The following is an 18400-nucleotide window of genomic DNA, read 5'->3' as shown; positions in this document are numbered from 1 at the left end:
TACTTTTAAAAATGCTTAGAAAAATTGCAGGTGTGAAGTTGCATCTTAAGAGCTCTTCTGTGTGTGTGAGAGAGAATGGGAATGCTGTTTCTTAGGGTATAGTTACTGTAAAAAGAGCTGTGCTTCATCTAAAAGCAAAGGTTGGTTTTTTTCTTCCTCACAGCTTTTGTTTTTCTACCGTGAGCAAATTCGTGTAGTTCTTTGGGTTGCAATCCTGTGTGCACCTCTGTGGGAACAAGCCCTATGAAACATGGTGGGACTTGGGTCTGACTACACATTGAATTCTGCCGCTGATTAATTCACAGACCAAAAATAAAATAAAATCAGTCCAGTTATTTGATTAACATTTGTTTAATTGGTGACAAATCTGCTTCAACACATTAATTGATATGCGCATTATCAACACTGATAATACTTTGGCAGAAGTAGAGGGGATGCAACATTTCTATGAACAAAAGCATCTGTTGCTCAGAAGAAAGGATGTGTCAGTTCCTCTTGTGACAATATGCCGGAACAGTCATATTTGGTGAGGGCACCCGTCAATCTTGGCTCTGTCAACCCATAGCCCAAGGGGTAAGGCATTTGCTTTGCATGCAGAAGGTCCCAGGTTCAACCCCCTGGTATCTCTAGGTGGCCAGGGAATGCCCCTGTCTGAGACCCTGGACAGCTGCTGCCAGTCAGTGCTGAGACAGTTAGATGGGCTGGTGGTTTGCCTATGTATATGGCAGCTTCCTGTGGTGCTGTAAGTAATAGATGCTATTGATAGATTGAAGTACATTCTCTTTCTTTGCATACGATGCCATCTTCAGCTTCAAGGCAGAGTGGTTAAAAATCAACGATTTTTAAAAAATCAGTTTTTTTCTACTTAAATCCTGATTTTTTTTATTTAAATTTGATTTTTAAAATAAATTGCTTTTGGAGGGAAAATCTTTTCAAAGATAGTTTTCTATTTAAGTTACATTATAGCCCAAAGGCTATTCATCAGGAAATAAGGATTTGTTTTAAGTTTTTCATGTGTGCTAAAAAAAAAATTGTTTTGTTTTTTGAAAAAAATTGTTCAACCACATCAATTAACAAACATACATACATAGGGTATAATGTTCTTGTTTCAGTTGAATAAATTGTTTAAATTGTTACTAAGGAAATGATTATTTTTCTCCTTCCAATAAGGTACAGCAGAAAAGTTGTCCGAATATAAACAGTTATCTTATTAAACCTCACAATGATTTCATAATTATCTATGTATTTCTAATAATATAACCAGATCAGTAATTTTTGATATGAACTACTCTGAAAATTTATTATTCCGAAAATGAAAACTTCATCTGGTTGTAAATATTAAGAGTATACCAACAAGAATGAGTCTTTCTGTAAAAAAATGATTTAAATCAAGTCTTTCTGACTAGTGAATTAAATCGTGATTTAAATTGATTTGATTAAAATCAAATCCACCCTGATTCAAGGTGCGAGAGTGTTAATAGACGAAGGCGTCCAGTACCTGTTCACATGAGAACTTCTCATACCTGAGTGGCTTATGCCTCATCAGTCATGAGTCTGATGGGATGCTGGAGAAGATGGCCTGAGGATCAGGAGCAGGAGAAGCAGATTGGGTGTGACGAGGAAAAGCATTTGGGTGGAGCAGAAAAGCTCAGGGTTGTGGAAGAAGACAAAACCACAAGTATCTAAGGAAGCGTTAGCTTGCATTTCTTAGGCATGTTTGAAGCTGAAGGGGAATTAAGGTTTTAACGTTTGGGAGGCACGAAGAGTTGTCGCTTGGGATTTTTCTAAAGGAAAGGCACAGTGCATCTTTTAAATATAGGTGTTTCAAATGCCTCAGGACCTCCAGGTTAAATATTTGCTATGAGTTGATGGGTGCCAGACTCCTCTGGTCCATGGATCCAGAGTGTTAACATCTAATCAAGCCAGGCCTGGGTGATGGGCCATTAAGATAACAAAGGAAAGGGAGCACTGTGCCAGATTACAAATGGATGGAGCCATCCCTTGACTCGCAGACAGTGAGAAGGAGAAAAGCCAGAATTCGAAGTAGAGGCATAGCAGCAAGCTGTGGAGAGAGTCAGAGATCAATGTTTGATTTCTGTTTGAATCCAAGGCTGTTTCTATGAGAGAAGCAAGACCCCCCTTGGGGTGTTAATGCTGTGAACCTCTCCATCGTAGGCTCATGTTGTATATATGTGTAAATGAACTTATATTATAAAGTCACCACCATCTCAGCTGTGCCTCATCTCCAAAAGGACGTGAGAAATTGGGGCTCTACGCAGTGACAGTAATTTTGTGATAGCAATTGGGGAGGAACACAAATAAAACTACCTGTTGGGGTGTATGTGTCCCCCTTTGCTGCAGAAGCACGAATCTGTGCTGGACGTTGCCTTACCCTTTCCTTTCCGCCTTGCCCCTTTGCTAGGCCAACTAATTTGTGCCACCTGTCACGTAGGTGGAAGAACGAGGCCTGGAGATCTTGGGAGATTTGAGAGGCATTGCTATCATCACTTCACTTGCCATTATTCCAGGACTCTGATAACTTCCAGGAATCTTGATGTGGGTTTGAATACATTTGCTTTCTGTCTGGAATGGCTCCTTGCTTACAGCTTGCCTGATCAGCATCCTGAACAATGCAGGCTGAACATAGAAGCAATATAGCTATGCAGTCGTGACTTTCTGAATATGGTGTATGTATGGAGAGCACGAAGTCTTAAATTGTGCCGGTGGCCTGGTGCAGTGCCTAAGAGTTCTGGCTGTGTGAGTGAGTTTACATCAGGGGTGGGAAACCATTTTCAGGCCAAGGGCTGCATGCTCCTCTGGGCAACCTCCCAGGGGCCACATGCCAGGGGAATACGGCTGTCGGAAACAGGATACATTGACGGAGTCCAAGGGCACATGCAGGAGGCAGTCAAGGAGAGTGTGAAGCAGGCACAGCAAACTCGGCCCTCCAGATGTTTTGGGACTACAACTCCCATCATCCCTGACCACTGGTCCTGTTAGCTAGGGACGATGGGAGTTGTAGTCCCAAAACATCTGGAGGGCCAAGTTTGCCTATGCCTGGTGTGAAGGGATGTGGCCCAGGGAAAGAGAGAGGACAGGGGAGGAGGTGCAGCCTAGGAAGAATCTTAGGGGCTAGATAGAGAAAACTGGACCAATGTTCCCCACCCCTTTTATACCTTTCCTTAACCCTGCCAGGCTTCCTTTTTTACAGCGTAAGGCGGGGGTCAGCAATCTTTTTCAGCCATGGGCTGGTCCATCATCCCTCAGACCATGTGATGGGCCAGACTATATTTTTTTTGGGGGGGGGATGAACAAATTCCTATGCCCCACAAATAACGCAGAGATGCCTTTTAAATAAAAGGACACATTCTACTCATGTAAAAACACGATGATTCCTGGACCGTCCGTGGGCTGGACTGAGGCAGTGATTGGGCCGCATCCGGCCCACAGGCCTTAGGTTGCCTACCCCTTGGAAGGCACACCTGGCCAGTAGCTTGCGAGTTGCTCTCCTGGTCTGCATTGCTGGATACAGGGACTTCAGAATCGGGAATAAGCCTGAGCTCTGTCTGAAAGGCAAAACATCTGCTGTGCTCCATTGACACATGGTTCCTGAAGGGAGAACTTCAATTCCAGGGATTCTTCTGCAATAAGAAACAACCTTTTAAAAAGGAGGTTGAAGCTAGCAACACTCCACAGCAGAGCAAAGTGCGTTCACCATGGAAACACCTGCCTTCTCAGACACACCAGAGTTGGGAGCTAGGTCGCTTGTAAAGGCTTCTCTCCTTAGACAACCTGCTTTCATTTTATTGAACCTTTTTATTGCCCGTTGTTGGGTTTTTCTGCCTCTTGTCACCTTACTTAAGGGGTGATATAGTCATGTTCAAATATATGAAAGAATGTCATATGGAGGAGGGAGAAAGGTTGTTTTCTGCTGCTCCAGAGAAGCGGACACGGAGCAATGGATTCAAACTTCAAGAAAGAAGATTCCACCTAAACATTAGGAAGAACTTCCTGACAGTAAGAGCTGTTCGGCAGTGGAATTTGCTACCAAGGAGTGTGGTGGAGTCTCCTTCTTTGGAGGTCTTTAAGCAGAGGCTTGATAGGCATATGTCAAGAATGCTTTGATGGTGTTTCCTGCTTGGCAGGGGGTTGGACTGGATGGCCCTTGTGGTCTCTTCCAACTCTATGATTCTATGTACTTTCTGATTTCAGCTGCTGCATCTTGCCTTGAGAATTTTGGATTGAAAGCTAGCCTGAGCGTTAGTAATTAATTAATTATACCCTGCCCAACTGGGTGGGATTCCCCAGCCACATATAAATGAATGATATGGATAAACCCGCCTCCCTAAGGGGGGGGGCAGGAGAGGATGAAGCAGAGAGTATTATTAGGCTGAATTAGTCCTGGTGACATAGTCAAACCAGGGCAGAGGAAAATCTCTTACCTTGGGCTAACTGAGGGTCTGACTCTCCCACCGCCACCCCTGCCTTTCCAAGCTGCATGAAATGAAGTGCCTTTCCATGCTTTGGGGAACTGTTTTAGGATGCTCATTCACAGCCCAGAGTTCAAATAGCGATGCCTTTCCTTCCACAAGCTGTTGTCGTTAGCAGGATCCAAGAATACTGACTCAGGGACTTGCTCAGATTCGTGTCTTAGCGGGAGCAAACCAGGCAGGAAATACCGGCCTCTTGGCTGGCTTACAGCGTGAGAGGTTTTGGCACATGTCCAAGAAGAGCAGCCGGCTTCTTGCTTAAGTGTGAGATTAGGGATCTCCCTGAGTTTTGCAGGGAAGGATTTGCTGACTCTTCCCTGCCTGCCCAGCTGCTTCGGAAAGAGCGTCCTGAAGGGTGTTCCTGGCTTCTGCTTCGGGGGCAGAGAAAGAAATCAGAAGCCCGGGCTGTTGCTCCTGCAGTGTTTTCCTCTAGTGTTTTCCTCTTTTGATTCTCCTCTTTCTGCTAGACTCTGCAAAGCCTCCAAGTGATCTGCAGGAGCCAGAAGAGTCCCAGGGGATGCAGACGTCCCAGGGGAACCCGCTTGTGCTTCCCCACACCCTCCCAGAGCTGTTGAGCAAGGACACGGTGCAAGTGGAGCTGATTCCTGAGAAAAAGGGCCTCTTCCTGAAACATGTGGAATATGAAGTTTCCAGTAAGGTAATGCCACTCTCTGCTGAACCGAAGAAGAATGGGTGGGGAATCCTTTCCCTGCATTACCATAGTTTCTGTGTTGGGCTGTCACCTGCTTGAAAAGTCATGTCATTCCAAAGGGTGGGGGAGGGGTGACTGCTTCCTTTGTTTTGAGATACCAATGCACCGATGTAGCCTGGACCATATTGAAAGAGGAATTCCCTCCTGCCTATGAGAAGAGTTGAGGTGAAATGAAGAATATTCAAAGATATTTCATTCATGCCTTGCTTGACAATGCCCAGAGGTGTCTTGTTGGCCATAGTTTGCTGGCCTGCTTGGTCCTTTGGTCTAATCCAGGTTAATTCTGTGTCCAGGGCGGCTGTCTACCAGCTCCATCTGGTACGCAGGCTGAGACCCTACCTGCCCGCAGACTGTCTCACCAGAGTGGTGCATGCTCTAGTTATCTCCCGCTTGGGCTACTGCAATGCGCTCTACGTGGGGCTACCTTTGAAGGTGACCCGGAAAATGCAATTAATCCAGAATGCGGCAGCTAGACTGGTGACTGGGAGCGGCCGCCGAGACCATATAACATCGGTCCTAAGAGACCTACATTGGCTCCCAGTATGTTTCCGAGCACAATTCAAAGTGTTGGTGCTGACCTTTAAAGCCCTAGTTACAGGTAGGTAGCCGTGTTGGTCTGGATCGAAGTAAAATAAAAAAATTCCTTCAGTAGCACCTTAAAGACCAACTAAGTTTTTATTTTGGTATGAGCTTTCGTGTGCATGCACACTTCTTCAGATACAGTGAAAAATACAGTTTTTTCACTGTATCTGAAGAAGTGTGCATGCACACGAAAGCTCATACCAAAATAAAAACTTAGTTGGTCTTTAAGGTGCTACTGAAGGAATTTTTTTATTTTAAAGCCCTAAACGGCCTCGGTCCTATATACCTGAAGGAACGTCTCCACCTGCGTTTCTCAGCCCGGACACTGAGATCCAGCACCAAGGGCCTTCTGGCGGTTCCCTCACTGCGAGAAGCAAAGCTACAGGGAACGAGTGGCGCCCGCCCTGTGGAACGCCCTCCCATCGGAGGTCAAGGAGATAAACAACTACCTGACATTTAGAAAACACCTAAAGGCAGCCCTGTTTAGGGAAGTTTTTAATCTGTGATATTTTAATGTATTTGGGTATTTGTTGGAAGCCGCCCAGAGTGGCCGGGGAAACCCAGCCAGATGGGCGGGGTATAAAAAATAATAATAATAATAATCCATCAGGGGCTCTTGCTGAAAGGAATTAAATGTTTGAATGTTGTATATCTTGGAGCACTAGCTGCTGGGGAGCCAACAGCAAGGAACAGTTATTTCCTTTGAGCTCTGCATTTCTTGTAGGCATCTGGCTTGACATTTCTGGAAGTAGAATATGGGCTAGATGAACTTTTGGCCTGGGTTCTTCTCAAGAAATGCAGTGGGCCTGCTGAAGCACTGAAAGGGTTTCCTCCCTCTTTTTCTCCTATAGCGTTTCAGGTGCTCAGTGTACAGGAGGTACAATGACTTTGTGGTCTTCCATGAGATGCTTCTTCAGAAGTTCCCCTACCGTATGGTTCCTGCTCTTCCCCCCAAAAGAATGCTAGGAGGTACGTCTTGGGCTGCTGAGATGAGATGCGCTTGAGGAAGGGAGGAGGGTCAGAGTAGCACAGGTTCAGAGGCTCTGCAGCAACAACATTATTCCAATTCAATTCAGTTCAGGCATCACATCAAAGGGTAGTTCGTGGTAACCAAAGCTAAGAACCCACACAATGGCTTGAGTTTCCAGGTGTATAACAGGCAAACCATGGTTTGGAGCTGGTTGTGGGATTTCCTTCCCCATCTGCTCAGCACTTCTCTTAATAAATTCATTCCTGCCTCCATGGTGCAAGCCAGCCTTTTCAGATTATTTTTAGAAAAGGTCATAACTGTGGTTTGTCAGTGGCTGAATCTCTAGCTTTCTCTAGCTGAATCTCTAGTATGCAAACTGTTTGTGAGGATAACTTCAGGTGGAAAGCCCAACCATGGTTTGGCATTATGTGTGAATTCGGCCATCATGCCCGGAGGGGAAGCTAAGCCAGCAGTAAAGACCAGCAACCTTCAGGCAAACACAACACTGTCATTTTGTCCAAGTTCAAAAGCATATTTTGCCTCAGGGGTGACTCAGATGTTTCTGTACTACAGATCCTATCATCTCTTATCATTAGCCATGCTGGCTGGTGCTGATGGGATTTGTGACATGCCAGATTTTGCTGAACTACATGTTAGCCCCCTCTGAGCTATATTCTCCGGATTTGAGGAGAAGAAAATGTCTAGGAAATCCTATATTGAGAGAACTCCAGTTTTAACAAACACTGATGCGCATGAATAACACATTCAATTTGCATGATTTGTTCCGAATCCAGAGTTTGTGTTTTACATGATTTTCTGCCCCCCCAACTTCTTACTGTTTTGATAAGAATGCTGTATGCTCGAGAACATGAGAAGGAGGAGGAAGACTTCTATGAAGAGCAAGGAAGGTTTCCATCCTCCCGTTTTGGAGCCTCTAACTGTGTACACACTATACCTTCGAAGCACATTCGAAGAATATTTTCTCCCTCAAAGTATTCTGGGCCCTGTAGTTTATCCCTCATAGAGTTACAGTTCCCAGCGACCTTAAGCAAATTGGTTTTATGTCTAAACAGAGGTGGTAGAGGAGCTTCTCAGGGTTGGAGGTTTATTTTTTTTATCCTGCACCGTGTTCCTTCTCAAAGCTGACCGAGAATTTATCGAGACGAGGCGGCGCGCCTTGAAGCGCTTCATTAACCTGGTGGCTCGGCACCCTCCGTTCTCAGAAGATGTGCTTTTGAAGCTGTTCCTCTCCTTCAGTGGGTCGGTGAGTACAATGAAGCTGGACAATGAAAGATTCAGGGTTAAACTATGGAACTCTCTTCCGCAGGAGGCAGTGGTGGCCACCAACTTGGGCGGGTTTTAAAAGGGCCAGACAAATTCATGGAGGAGAGGGCTGCTGATGGCTATTAGCCAGGTTGGCTATGCTCTGGCTCTATGGTCAGGAGGCAGTAATGCTTCTGAATACCATTTGTTGAAAACCAAATAGTGGGAGACAGCTCTTGTGCTTGGTTCCTGCTTGCAGGTGTCCTAACAAGCATCTGGTTGGCCACTGTGAGAACAGGATGCTAGACTGTGTGGGCCATATTGGCCTGATCCAGCAGGCACTTCTTACGCTCTTACTCCTGAGTAGTGCATTACAGTGTATGTTGGATACATCTGTGTGGACCAGGAAACTCCTCTCACTAACCCTTGTCTAATTCCAAGTACCGTACTGGCCCGAATATAAGCTGCACCCGAATATAAGCCACACCTTTAAAATTCGAGGGAGGAAAAAAAAGAAAATACCCGAATACAAGCCGTTCCCTTAGAATTCCGCATGCACTCACACCCATTCCATTTTACTATAGCTCTGTTTCAGCAGCGATATCGTAAAAGCCAGTTTTTGTAAGGTCGCGAATTTAAGCCGCACTTTAACTTTTCATGGTCAGAATTTTTTTTTGGGGGGGGGGAGTGACGCTTACATTCAGGCCAATACGGTATAATAATGCTAACCAAGGGGAATATAGAAGAATCTTCCTTATAGCAAAGGTGCTTCTGGATGTGGACCATATATATGGTCATTCAGATCTGGTATTTTTTCCGGTATGTGCGTTTGGCATGTTAGCTTCTATACCTTTTCAATTAAAACTGTTCATTGCTAATCTTCCGCTAGCTGTCCATCTCAATGGGCAGAGTTTGATGGGATATATCTGGACTGTGTGTCTCCGCCACTCGCCCAAACTACCTTTTCCAAATTCACAGGAAGTGTGCACAAGCAAACATTGCCAGTCTTATCTATCTTTGAAAATGGCAGAAATGGTTAAGTGGCAAGGAAGGGATGAGTGCAGGGGATAGAGCAGTCTTTGCCAGCCTGGTGCTCTCCAGATATTTTAGACTGCGACTCACATCAGCCTTAGCTGGAGAGCACCGGGTCCTGGAAATTAGGACAGAGGGGCCCTGAGGACTGTGATGGAATCTTGCCTATGGGTTCTATGAGGAATGCATTTTTTATTTTTAATAATGGTTCTATCCAAGACATTCCAAAGATTCCAGAAGAATAGAATGGACATGCTGTTGCACATTTCCAGATTTCTGTTTTGGCAACCTTGAGGGCTGGAAAAATGCTTTTAAAGGGGAGCTAAGATTGTCCACAAGGTCAACTTTGCGGCAAAATCCATGGCTTATGTGAAATAGAGGCACTCTGGATGGTGTGTCTCTTGCATTGATCACTTTGGATTGTATCCAACTAAGTCCTGCCTAGAGTAGATCCATTAAAATTACAGATCCTAACATAACCATGACCACTAAATTCAGTGGGTCGATACTGAATGGGACTAATACTGGATACAACCCTTTTGAGCTTCATTAAAATACCTTTCAATGGGTCTCATAGTTTTAAAGTTGACAGTTCTTAGTATCCTCTGATAGTTGTTTGGAATGATTTCTAAAAACCCTTTTGTGTATCCCATTCAGTCTGCCTTAAAATGCTTGCCCCTTCTCTCTACCCCTCTAGCAATGAACAGACCACATACTGTTAAGTAACTTTAAAAGTTTTACTTACTAAATCCAAAGGTCTGATTCATGCATTGTTCTGAGCAGCAGCAAGGAGAACATATGGAGTTTACTCTTGGGTGCAAAATACAAAATATAGTTTCAAATATGCGGTCTGAAGTTTGAGCATGTTCAGTCATGTCCACCCTGGTCAGTTACATGGCACGGAGAGAGTAAGATTAAAAGGCTGAGAAGCAGCGTCACTTCCTCCCTCAGGAAGATAAGGGGGCATGGCCTAGTTGAGTCTATGAACAGACCTCTCTGATCTTTTTTTATTTAAAAAATGATTTTGCATTTTCTATTTTATATAAACAAGCGAAATAAAAACATAAACATATAATCCCCTTTGGCTCCCCCCTCCATTGTGGATCTTAATATAATGATTTCCCCCCTCTGCATCTCTTTCATAACTCTATTCTTATAAATTCTTTATAATTCCATAGTTCAAATTTGGCCGCAAGTTTTCTGTCAATCCTACCAATGTGTGTAATTGTTTACAATAGTTTTTCAAATAGATTATAAACTTTCCCCATTCTTTATTAAAGACCTCCTCTTCCTGATTTCTAATTCTTCCTGTAAGTTTTGCCATATCGGCATAGTTCATTTTATCTGCCACTCTCATTTGGTCAGAGTTGTACAGTCTTTCGATTTCTTGGCTGACAGAATCTGTGCAGCCATGGTCACGTACATGAATAGTTTCATTTGGTTCTTTGGGATCTCTGGTCCTGTAGTGCCTTAAAAAAGGCTTCTGGTTTCTTTGGTTATTTTCAACAATTTCCCCCCACCCCTTTCATTATATATCATTTCTCAGAATTCTTTTATCATCTTACATGACCACCACATGCGATGATGATAATAATAATAATAATAATAATAATAATAATAATAATAATAATAATAATATATTATTTATACCCCGTCCATCTGGCGGCTTACAACAGAAAAATGAAATAAAATAATCTATTCAACATTAAAAGCCTCCCTAAACAGGGCTACCTTCAGATGTCTTCTAAAAATCTGGTAGCTGTTTTTCTTTTTGACATCTGATGGGAGGGCGTTCCACAGGGTGGGCGCCACCACCGAGAGGGCCCTCTGCCTCGTTCCCTGCAACTTGGCTTCTCGCAATGAGGGAACCGCCAGAAGGCCCTCGGTAATGGACCTCAGTGTCCGGGCAGAACCATGGGGGTGGAGACGCTCCTTCAGGTATACTGGACCGAGGCCATTTCGGGCTTTAAAGGTCAGCACCAACACTTTGAACTGTGCTCGGAAACGTACTGGGAGCCAATGTAGATCTCTTAGGACTGGTGTTATGTGGTCTCGGCGGCTGCTCCCAGTCACCAGTCTAGCTGCCACATTCTGGATTAGTTGTAGTTTCCAGGTCACCTTCAAAGGTAGCCCCACGTAGAGCGAATTGCAGAAAAGTACCCTCTTTCTCTTTACATTTCCAGCATGTTTTAGACTTTGATTTATACATTTTAGCTAATTTACTAGGAGTTAAATACCAATGATGTGTCATTTTCATATAATTCTCCTTCAAAGTGTAACATGAGACCTCTCTGATCTTAACCCTTTCATGCACAAACTAGCAGTTATAAATAGTTGTGTTTGACAGCAATGTCCCACATTAAGGCCTTTCCTCTTCTTGGATATTCAAATGTATTGTTGTGCCAGAGCATAGATGGTTCACTCTTGAAGAAGCCAGACTGGAAATGAAGTGCTCTAAGATACAGTGCTGTGGCGTTCAGCAGGAATCTGGCGAAATAGTTGATTTGGGAAGAGGGTGTTTTGCAAGCATAAAAAAGTAAAGGGACCCCTGACCATTAGGTCTAGTCGTGACCGACTCTGGGGTTGCGCACATTTTTGGCCGAGGGAGCTGGCGTATAGCTTCCAGGTCATGTGGCCAGCATGACAAAGCTGCTTCTGGCAAACTAGAGCAGCACATGGAAATGCCGTTTACCTTCCCGCTGTAGCGGTTCCTATTTATCTACTTGCATTTTCGAACTGCTAGGTTGGCAGGAGCTGGGACCAAGCAACGGGAGCTCACCCCGTCACAGGGATTCGAACCGCCGACCTTCCGATCGGCAAGCCCTAGGCTCAGTGGTTTAACCACAGCACCACCTGGGTACCAATGCTTTGCAAGGTCGGACTGCTGCCTGTCTCTCACGGTGGAGGGAGGAAGAAAGCGCTGCAGGTTTCCTTCCCATTACAGTCTTTGAGCTGGCCTTGCTTGGCAGCCTTGCTTTTGGTGTGTCAGATTGGCCCAGCCCCCCAAGAGGCAATTAACGGTTGGGACACATGTTTGCTTTGCCTAGAGAAGCAAAACACACCGGAGTGTTCTGTAAGGTCGTGCAGTCACAAGACATGGACTGAGGGTAAGTCACCTGATGACACAAATACTGTCTCTCTCTCCCTCCCTCCCTCCCTCTAAAACAAAATCTGTTTCCATTGCTTTTCCAGGATGTGCAGAACAAGCTGAGGGAGTTGGTCCAGGGTGTGGGAGACGAATTCATGACTTGCAAGCTAGCAACTCAGGCCAAGGTATTTGTGTCTCTCTCATGCAGCTGGAAAGTCTCCTACCTGCTTGGAAAACAGCAGCAGTTTTATTTGAACAGGAAGCTCCCAAAGGCTTCTTTTGTAACAGCGAAGAGAGGCGCTGGCTGCAATTACGCTCATTTAGGCTTCTTCGATCCCACTGACTTTGGCATTTCAGGAGCTCAATGGTGTGTGTAAGGCTCACACCCACTGTTTGCAGCTGACTCCTGGCTCTGATTAGGTGAAAGGGGAGGAGGAAAATGGTGGTCCAACAATATTCATTAACTATATAGCACCTACACTTACAAGTGTACAAGAATATATTAACAACAGACTCTGCTTGCAGTTTTGCAATCTAAAGCGCACTTTCTGGCAGCTAGAGATAATTAACTGGTTGTCTTTGTAAGGCGGGGAGTGCCTGTAATGGCGCCATCTGCTGGATCAGAGCAATTACTACAAGTTGGACTACTTTTTCCCAGTTAAAGGTAAAGGTAAAGGGACCCCTGACCATCAGGTCCAGTCGTGACCGACTCTGGGGTTGCACGCTCATCTCGCATTATTGGCCGAGGGAGCCGGCGTACAGCTTCCAGGTCATGTGGCCAACATGACAAAGCCGCTTCTGTTTGGCCCCTGTGAGAACAGGATGCTAGACTAGGTGGATGACTGGCCTGATCCAGAAGCCTATTCTTATGTTCTTACTGGAGCTTGAGGAGTCCAATTTGCATCAGGAAAATGGCACGGGGTGGGGAGGATTAACCTTGCCACCCCCAGTTCTGCATTCTTAATACAAATTAGGTCCCTTGCCGCTTGCTTTTAAGAAAATGGGAAACCTAGGTGCAGATCTCCCACCTTTGCCTTGTTTGGTTGTCTGGCTTTATAGTCCCCAACTCTATTGCAACCCTGGAAGATTTTGTAAGAAATCATCTCTTGGGCAACACATCCACCCATTTTTTTTTATTCCTGCACCACCTATTACTCCACCTTCTTGGAAAAAAGGTGGGTGCTTTTTCATCCTTATGTGATCCATGTATCGGCAGAGCCCCATCGTAACTTTCCACACCTCCCTACGTTTGCGACACTGGTAGCTGGGTGTGTGAGCGTGTGCTTGGAATTTCTTGCTTATCGGAAAAGTGGGTCGTGTAGAGTTGCAAAGAGATTCCTAATTGACATACATGCTGTCTGAGCTTGTAGGCAACTTTTCTCACTCTCTCTGTGAAGCTCTTTTGTAGGACTTGTTGTGAACTAACTTGTGTTCTACTCTAGGATTTCCTGCCACCTGATATCCAGGTCCAGTTTGCTGCCAGCAGGGAGCTGATCCGAAACATCTACAACAGCTTTTACAAACTGCGGGATCGAACGGAGAAGATAGCCTCCCGAGCAATTGACAATGCCTCAGACCTCCTTTTGTTTGGGAAGGAACTAAGGTGAACTGGATTCGGCTGAACTATCTCTTTTGCAGCCTCAGATGCAGGATAAACTAGATGATATGATGGAGATCTGTCTGGTCACTTTTTACAGGATGACAAATGGCAGCTGTTGAGGGGCCCTGATCTGTTTCGGGACTGTGGTGCTGTGGGGTGGGAGAGAAACTCTTCCGCTTTGCACTGTTTTTCTGAAACAAATCATATCTCCCCATCATCCTCACCCAAAACCTGTTCATCCCCTTAAACTCTGTAGGTGTTCCCTGTGTGCATGAATGTTTCCCCAAATGGGGCTAATAGCAACTTCTTTAGAGGGTGGGACTGGAGTAATGGAAACTTGGGGAAATGCTGCAGAGAGAGAAGGTGTTGCTTTCCTTCCTCTGTGCTGCTGCCCTGATCCACATCAAGTGTCCCACTGCTTTTGTTCGCCAGCATTTGAAGAATACAACAACAGGTGACCTTTATCTCATCTGGTTTGATCCTTAGTGGCAGAGGCGCGATACCTTTTTGCAAGAACTGTGTGCCTCTATGAGCTCACCTTCCTCTTCCATGGGGATCTTTGGAGCTAGTCTCCACCTTTTCTGATGGAACACGAATAATCTGAAGAAAGGTGTGTTTCCTGATTATTGCATGCTCCCTAAAAAGGCTAAGACAGCTTGAATTTGAGTTTAATATACACAGAGCTACCAGGGAAGATTGCAATGAGTGTGGCCACACGGGGCACTCCCTGTACCAACTGATTGCTGCTATGTTTTGCCCTAAGTTAGATCTGAACAAGCCTTAATTTTGCAGGTGGGTAAAATCACTGGTAGAGGAAGGGGGGTGCAGTGGGTGTGGTCTGCCCGGGTGTCATCCCTGAGCAGGGTTGACATCACTGCCCCACCCCCCTGGGACGCTCGCCACTCGCTGTGGGCAGCAACCTCCTGGGACGCTCGCGGCACCCCCTGGGACACATGCTGCTCGTGCCCCCCCCCCGGTGCAAAGCATGTGCGCCGCTCCGGGTGCCGGAGCAGTTAGCTCCGCCTTTGGGTAAAATCACCAAGGCTGTGTAAACATTGTGATTCTGTGACAGCACTGTCCAAGCACAGGATTTGATGGTGGGTGCAGAATTTGGAATCTGCTTTCATTTTGTTTAAAGCAAGTTTCTAGCACCTTGGGGGTGGTGGTTTTGCAATGATGGGCTTGGAAGTGTGTGAACAAATTAATATATACACATTTTGCTCAGTTTGCAAAATGTGTGCAAGTGGCAGGTTCCTGTTTACTTTATTGCAAAATTTTGGTTTTCATTTTTGATCCAGATCACAGACAACTCTGACAATGATCACTGATCACTGTATCCTCCGTGGCTGTCAGCTGCAAGAAGCACAGGGTGTGCACTGGGGGTGGGGGTGGGGAAAGGGGCTTGAATTGCAAAGCATAATGAGGGTCTAGTTAAAGAAGAAAACAGAGCTGTAATTTGGGACAAGGAACCCTTGGGCAGCCTGTGGGCTTTGTGGAAGTCTCTTCCTAGACCCTCTTGCATGCTTCTTTTCTTCCTGTAGTGCTCTGGGCTCCGACACAACCCCACTCCCTTCCTGGGCTTCTTTGAACAATAGTGCTTGGGGAAACCTCAAACAGGCCCTGAAAGGCCTTTCTGTCGAATTTGCACTGCTGGCTGACAAAGCTGTTCAACAGGTGAGCTCTACTGCTTTCTTCCTTGAAGAAAACGGGCTTTGTAGGTGTGCCTCTCTTTCCCCATAGCACTCCCCCCCAAAAAAATATCAAAATTCAGGGCCCTGCAGGATCAGACCTGCAAACAGCCATGTTTCTGGTTCATAGGGATACTGGTTATCATTTGGAGGGGTCAGAAGCAAGTAGCACAGCCCAAGGGAGGCAGGTTCTAAAAGGCCAATGGCCAAGAGAAAGGAAGATGGGAGTCATAACTTGAGCTCCACACCCACCCAGAATTGCTTTCCTGACACTTCTCCATCTCCTTGAGAAAAGGAGGAGGATCTGTGCCCTCCTGTGCCTTATCCATCACTGGAAGGAAGACGACAGAAATTTTCCACGCCTTGCTGAGTTTGCAGCACTGTGGTGGCTTGGTGCATGTGCATGAATATGTTTAAGGGGGAAGGTGCTGATTAATTGAAGAGTGGTCTTGGCACACACGCTTTCTCTTTCTCAATCACTCCTTTTTCTCTCTGAACTTGGAGACACTTTGCTGCTCTCTCTTTCTGCAGTGAAGAGACATCTGTTTGTTTTGACAGCCATCTGAAGCTCCTGTAGAGCAGCCAGCTTGGCTGACAAATGCCTTAGAGTGGGGATTGCAGTCTGAGGGTGTGGTTATTATACAAGGCCAGGTGTGCCCCTGATGGCTCCTCAAACCATCCGATTCTGCCTGGCTGATGAGCTAACTGCACAACAGCTTTCAGTCGTTATTGGTGTGGCTCTGCAGTGATCTGCTAGGTAATCCTCTTTGCAGCCCCGGTGGCTTAAAGAGCAAGGCATCGAACCCTGTTTCCAGATTCCCAGTCAGAGCCTCCTGGCTCATCACTTCCCTTTCTCAGGCCTCGCTTAGATTGACAGCCTTGGCATCTAAGCCTGTTAGTCCAGGGCACTCCCACTGTAGGTCTTTGAGACACGAGATGTTGGGACAAGAGACTTGGAAATGTCTTTCCCCGTGTTCTGTGCTTGGATGGACTGCAGCCCAAGTCCACCCTGTTTCTTTCACTCATTTGCCCTTCTGCTTTCTAGGGTAAACAGGAAGAGAATGATGTGGTGGAGAAGCTGAACCTTTTCCTGGACTTGCTCCAGTCCTATAAAGTAAGCCCTGCTTTCTCCCTGCCAGTGTGTGAGTAAATGGCTCAGAAACAGCTGTGTGTGCTTGCTTGAGGGCGTTACACGAGGCTTAATGGAAAACTATCCAAGGAATGAGTTGGGAGGCCAAACTAGACATTTGGGAGGTTCTGGTGGCAAGTTGGGCCTTTTTCAGGGCTGTGCGCTGGCCCTGGGAGGTGGAGCAGGGTAGGAAATATGGCCAAGATTATTTTCAGTTTCATATCATCTCAGTTTAGTGTTACGTTCAAAACCAGGAATCCCTAGAAACTATGGTTTAGTTGCTAAAGAAGCCAACTTCAAACCATAAATTATGGTTGCATGCAGCATTAAACTGCGGTTCTTTGTGTCAGAAATGGGGAGGAAAAGCCAGCTGGCTCGGCCCCAGCTGCAGCGTCTCCCCTCTCAGCCTGGCCGCTCTGGAGATCCATTGACCTCTGCTCTGACGTGCATCTGTGACTCAAGCAGAGCAGGCTTGAGCACACATTACTCAGCAGTGTAAACTGTGGCAACCGATAAAGCTTGAGGCGTGGACACATACGAAACTATGCATTTATTATACATAAATCAGGACAAAGAAAACATGGCATCTCTCCTTGCCGTCTTCTTGGAGAGAGACTAAAAACAAAAACAATACAGAGCAGAAGTTCTGCTCAGGCCAGCAATCTGTGGTGGAATGTAAACAGACGTGACATGTAACTGGGTCAGAGGCTTGTCTATGTACTGTATTGCAAAGCCGTGGTTTAGTGTAACATGTGAACCAGCCCCTTATCCTACCCACATCCATGTATCCCTAATATTTTATATTGCATTTGTATGATGTATTTTAACTTCCTGTGGTGTTTTAATTCACTATGGGAGCCAATTATGTCTGATAAGTGGGGTATGAATGTAGTACGTCCCCCTTTTACAGATGGGGGGGGGGTAGAGGCTGAGGAAAGGTGGGTTGCTTAAGGCCCACATAGTTAAACTGTGGCAAATATGAGATCTGAATGAAAAGCTTCCCAGCTCAAGAGATCTGTTTCATTCTGATATTTGGAAGTGATGCAGGTAAACATTCAGACTGTGCTGGCAGAGAAGAAACTCTGCTGTGTTCATTATCCCCCCCCCAAGTGTGCTCATTATTTTTGCCCTTGACAACCTCCTGTGTCTCCAAATGCTACCTGCTATTTAACAAACCTTTAAAAAAAGATGGTAATTCTTTTTAACTTCTTTGAAATTGACTGCAGCATAAAAATAATAATAATTTCTTGGAGCAAGATGGGCCAAGATGCCCTTTTTTGCAAATCTTTTTATTAAGCATTTTAGATATATGGCACGAAACACAGAGTATAAAATACAAAACACACACACACACACACACACTGCTGGCAGCGAACAGTTTCCTGCAGTGCATTTAAAATGCAAACTGGAGAGTCAAACAGTAAAAGCCAAGTGGTGGTAAAACACAATCTCTACAGACCTAAAGCCTTTTTGAAACAGGGAGCTCTGTATGCTGCAGTGGAGGGAGGCCACCCTGGAAGATGGGTGCATTCACAGAAAAAGCCCTCTCCATTGTTCCAACCAAACAAGGGTTTGGGATGGATGAGGTCTTCTGAATCTTGCTTATATGAGCATTGCAGAACCTTTTATTTCTAGCAAAATAAAAAAAATCCTTCAGTAGCACCTTAAAGACCAACTAAGTTTATATTTTGGTATGAGCTTTCGTGTGCATGCACACTTCTTCAGATACACTAGAAACAGAAGTGTCAGACCCTATATATATACAGAGGGTGGTGGGGGTGGGTGGGAATGGGTGATGGGCTGATGGGAGTGGTAAACCTGTAGATGGCTGTTAATGGCTGCTGAT

General features: G+C 45.4%; 1 protein-coding gene across 4 annotated transcripts in view; it reads left to right on the top strand.

Moving 5' to 3' along the window:
• SNX8 (sorting nexin 8) overlaps positions 1–18400 on the top strand; it is a 238329-nt gene that overhangs the window by 12994 nt on the left and 206935 nt on the right. For 3 of the 4 annotated variants that reach the window (XR_009558534.1, XM_035130973.2, XM_035130972.2), the window contains exons 2-8: positions 4958–5148; positions 6636–6753; positions 7897–8018; positions 12242–12322; positions 13580–13740; positions 15279–15411; positions 16471–16539. Coding sequence is in view for 3 of the 4 variants with exons in the window: in XM_035130973.2 (XP_034986864.2) it covers positions 4958–5148; positions 6636–6753; positions 7897–8018; positions 12242–12322; positions 13580–13740; positions 15279–15411; positions 16471–16539 (875 nt within the window). In the remaining variant the exon portion in view is untranslated. The remainder of the gene's footprint in view (positions 1–4957; positions 5149–6635; positions 6754–7896; positions 8019–12241; positions 12323–13579; positions 13741–15278; positions 15412–16470; positions 16540–18400) is intronic. The other variant, XM_060282516.1, reaches the window with a different exon arrangement.

The sequence above is a fragment of the Zootoca vivipara genome, chromosome 14 (genome assembly GCF_963506605.1).
Source record: "Zootoca vivipara chromosome 14, rZooViv1.1, whole genome shotgun sequence".
Lineage (NCBI taxonomy): Eukaryota > Metazoa > Chordata > Lepidosauria > Squamata > Lacertidae > Zootoca > Zootoca vivipara.
This window is presented reverse-complemented; position numbering and strand designations above follow the sequence as displayed.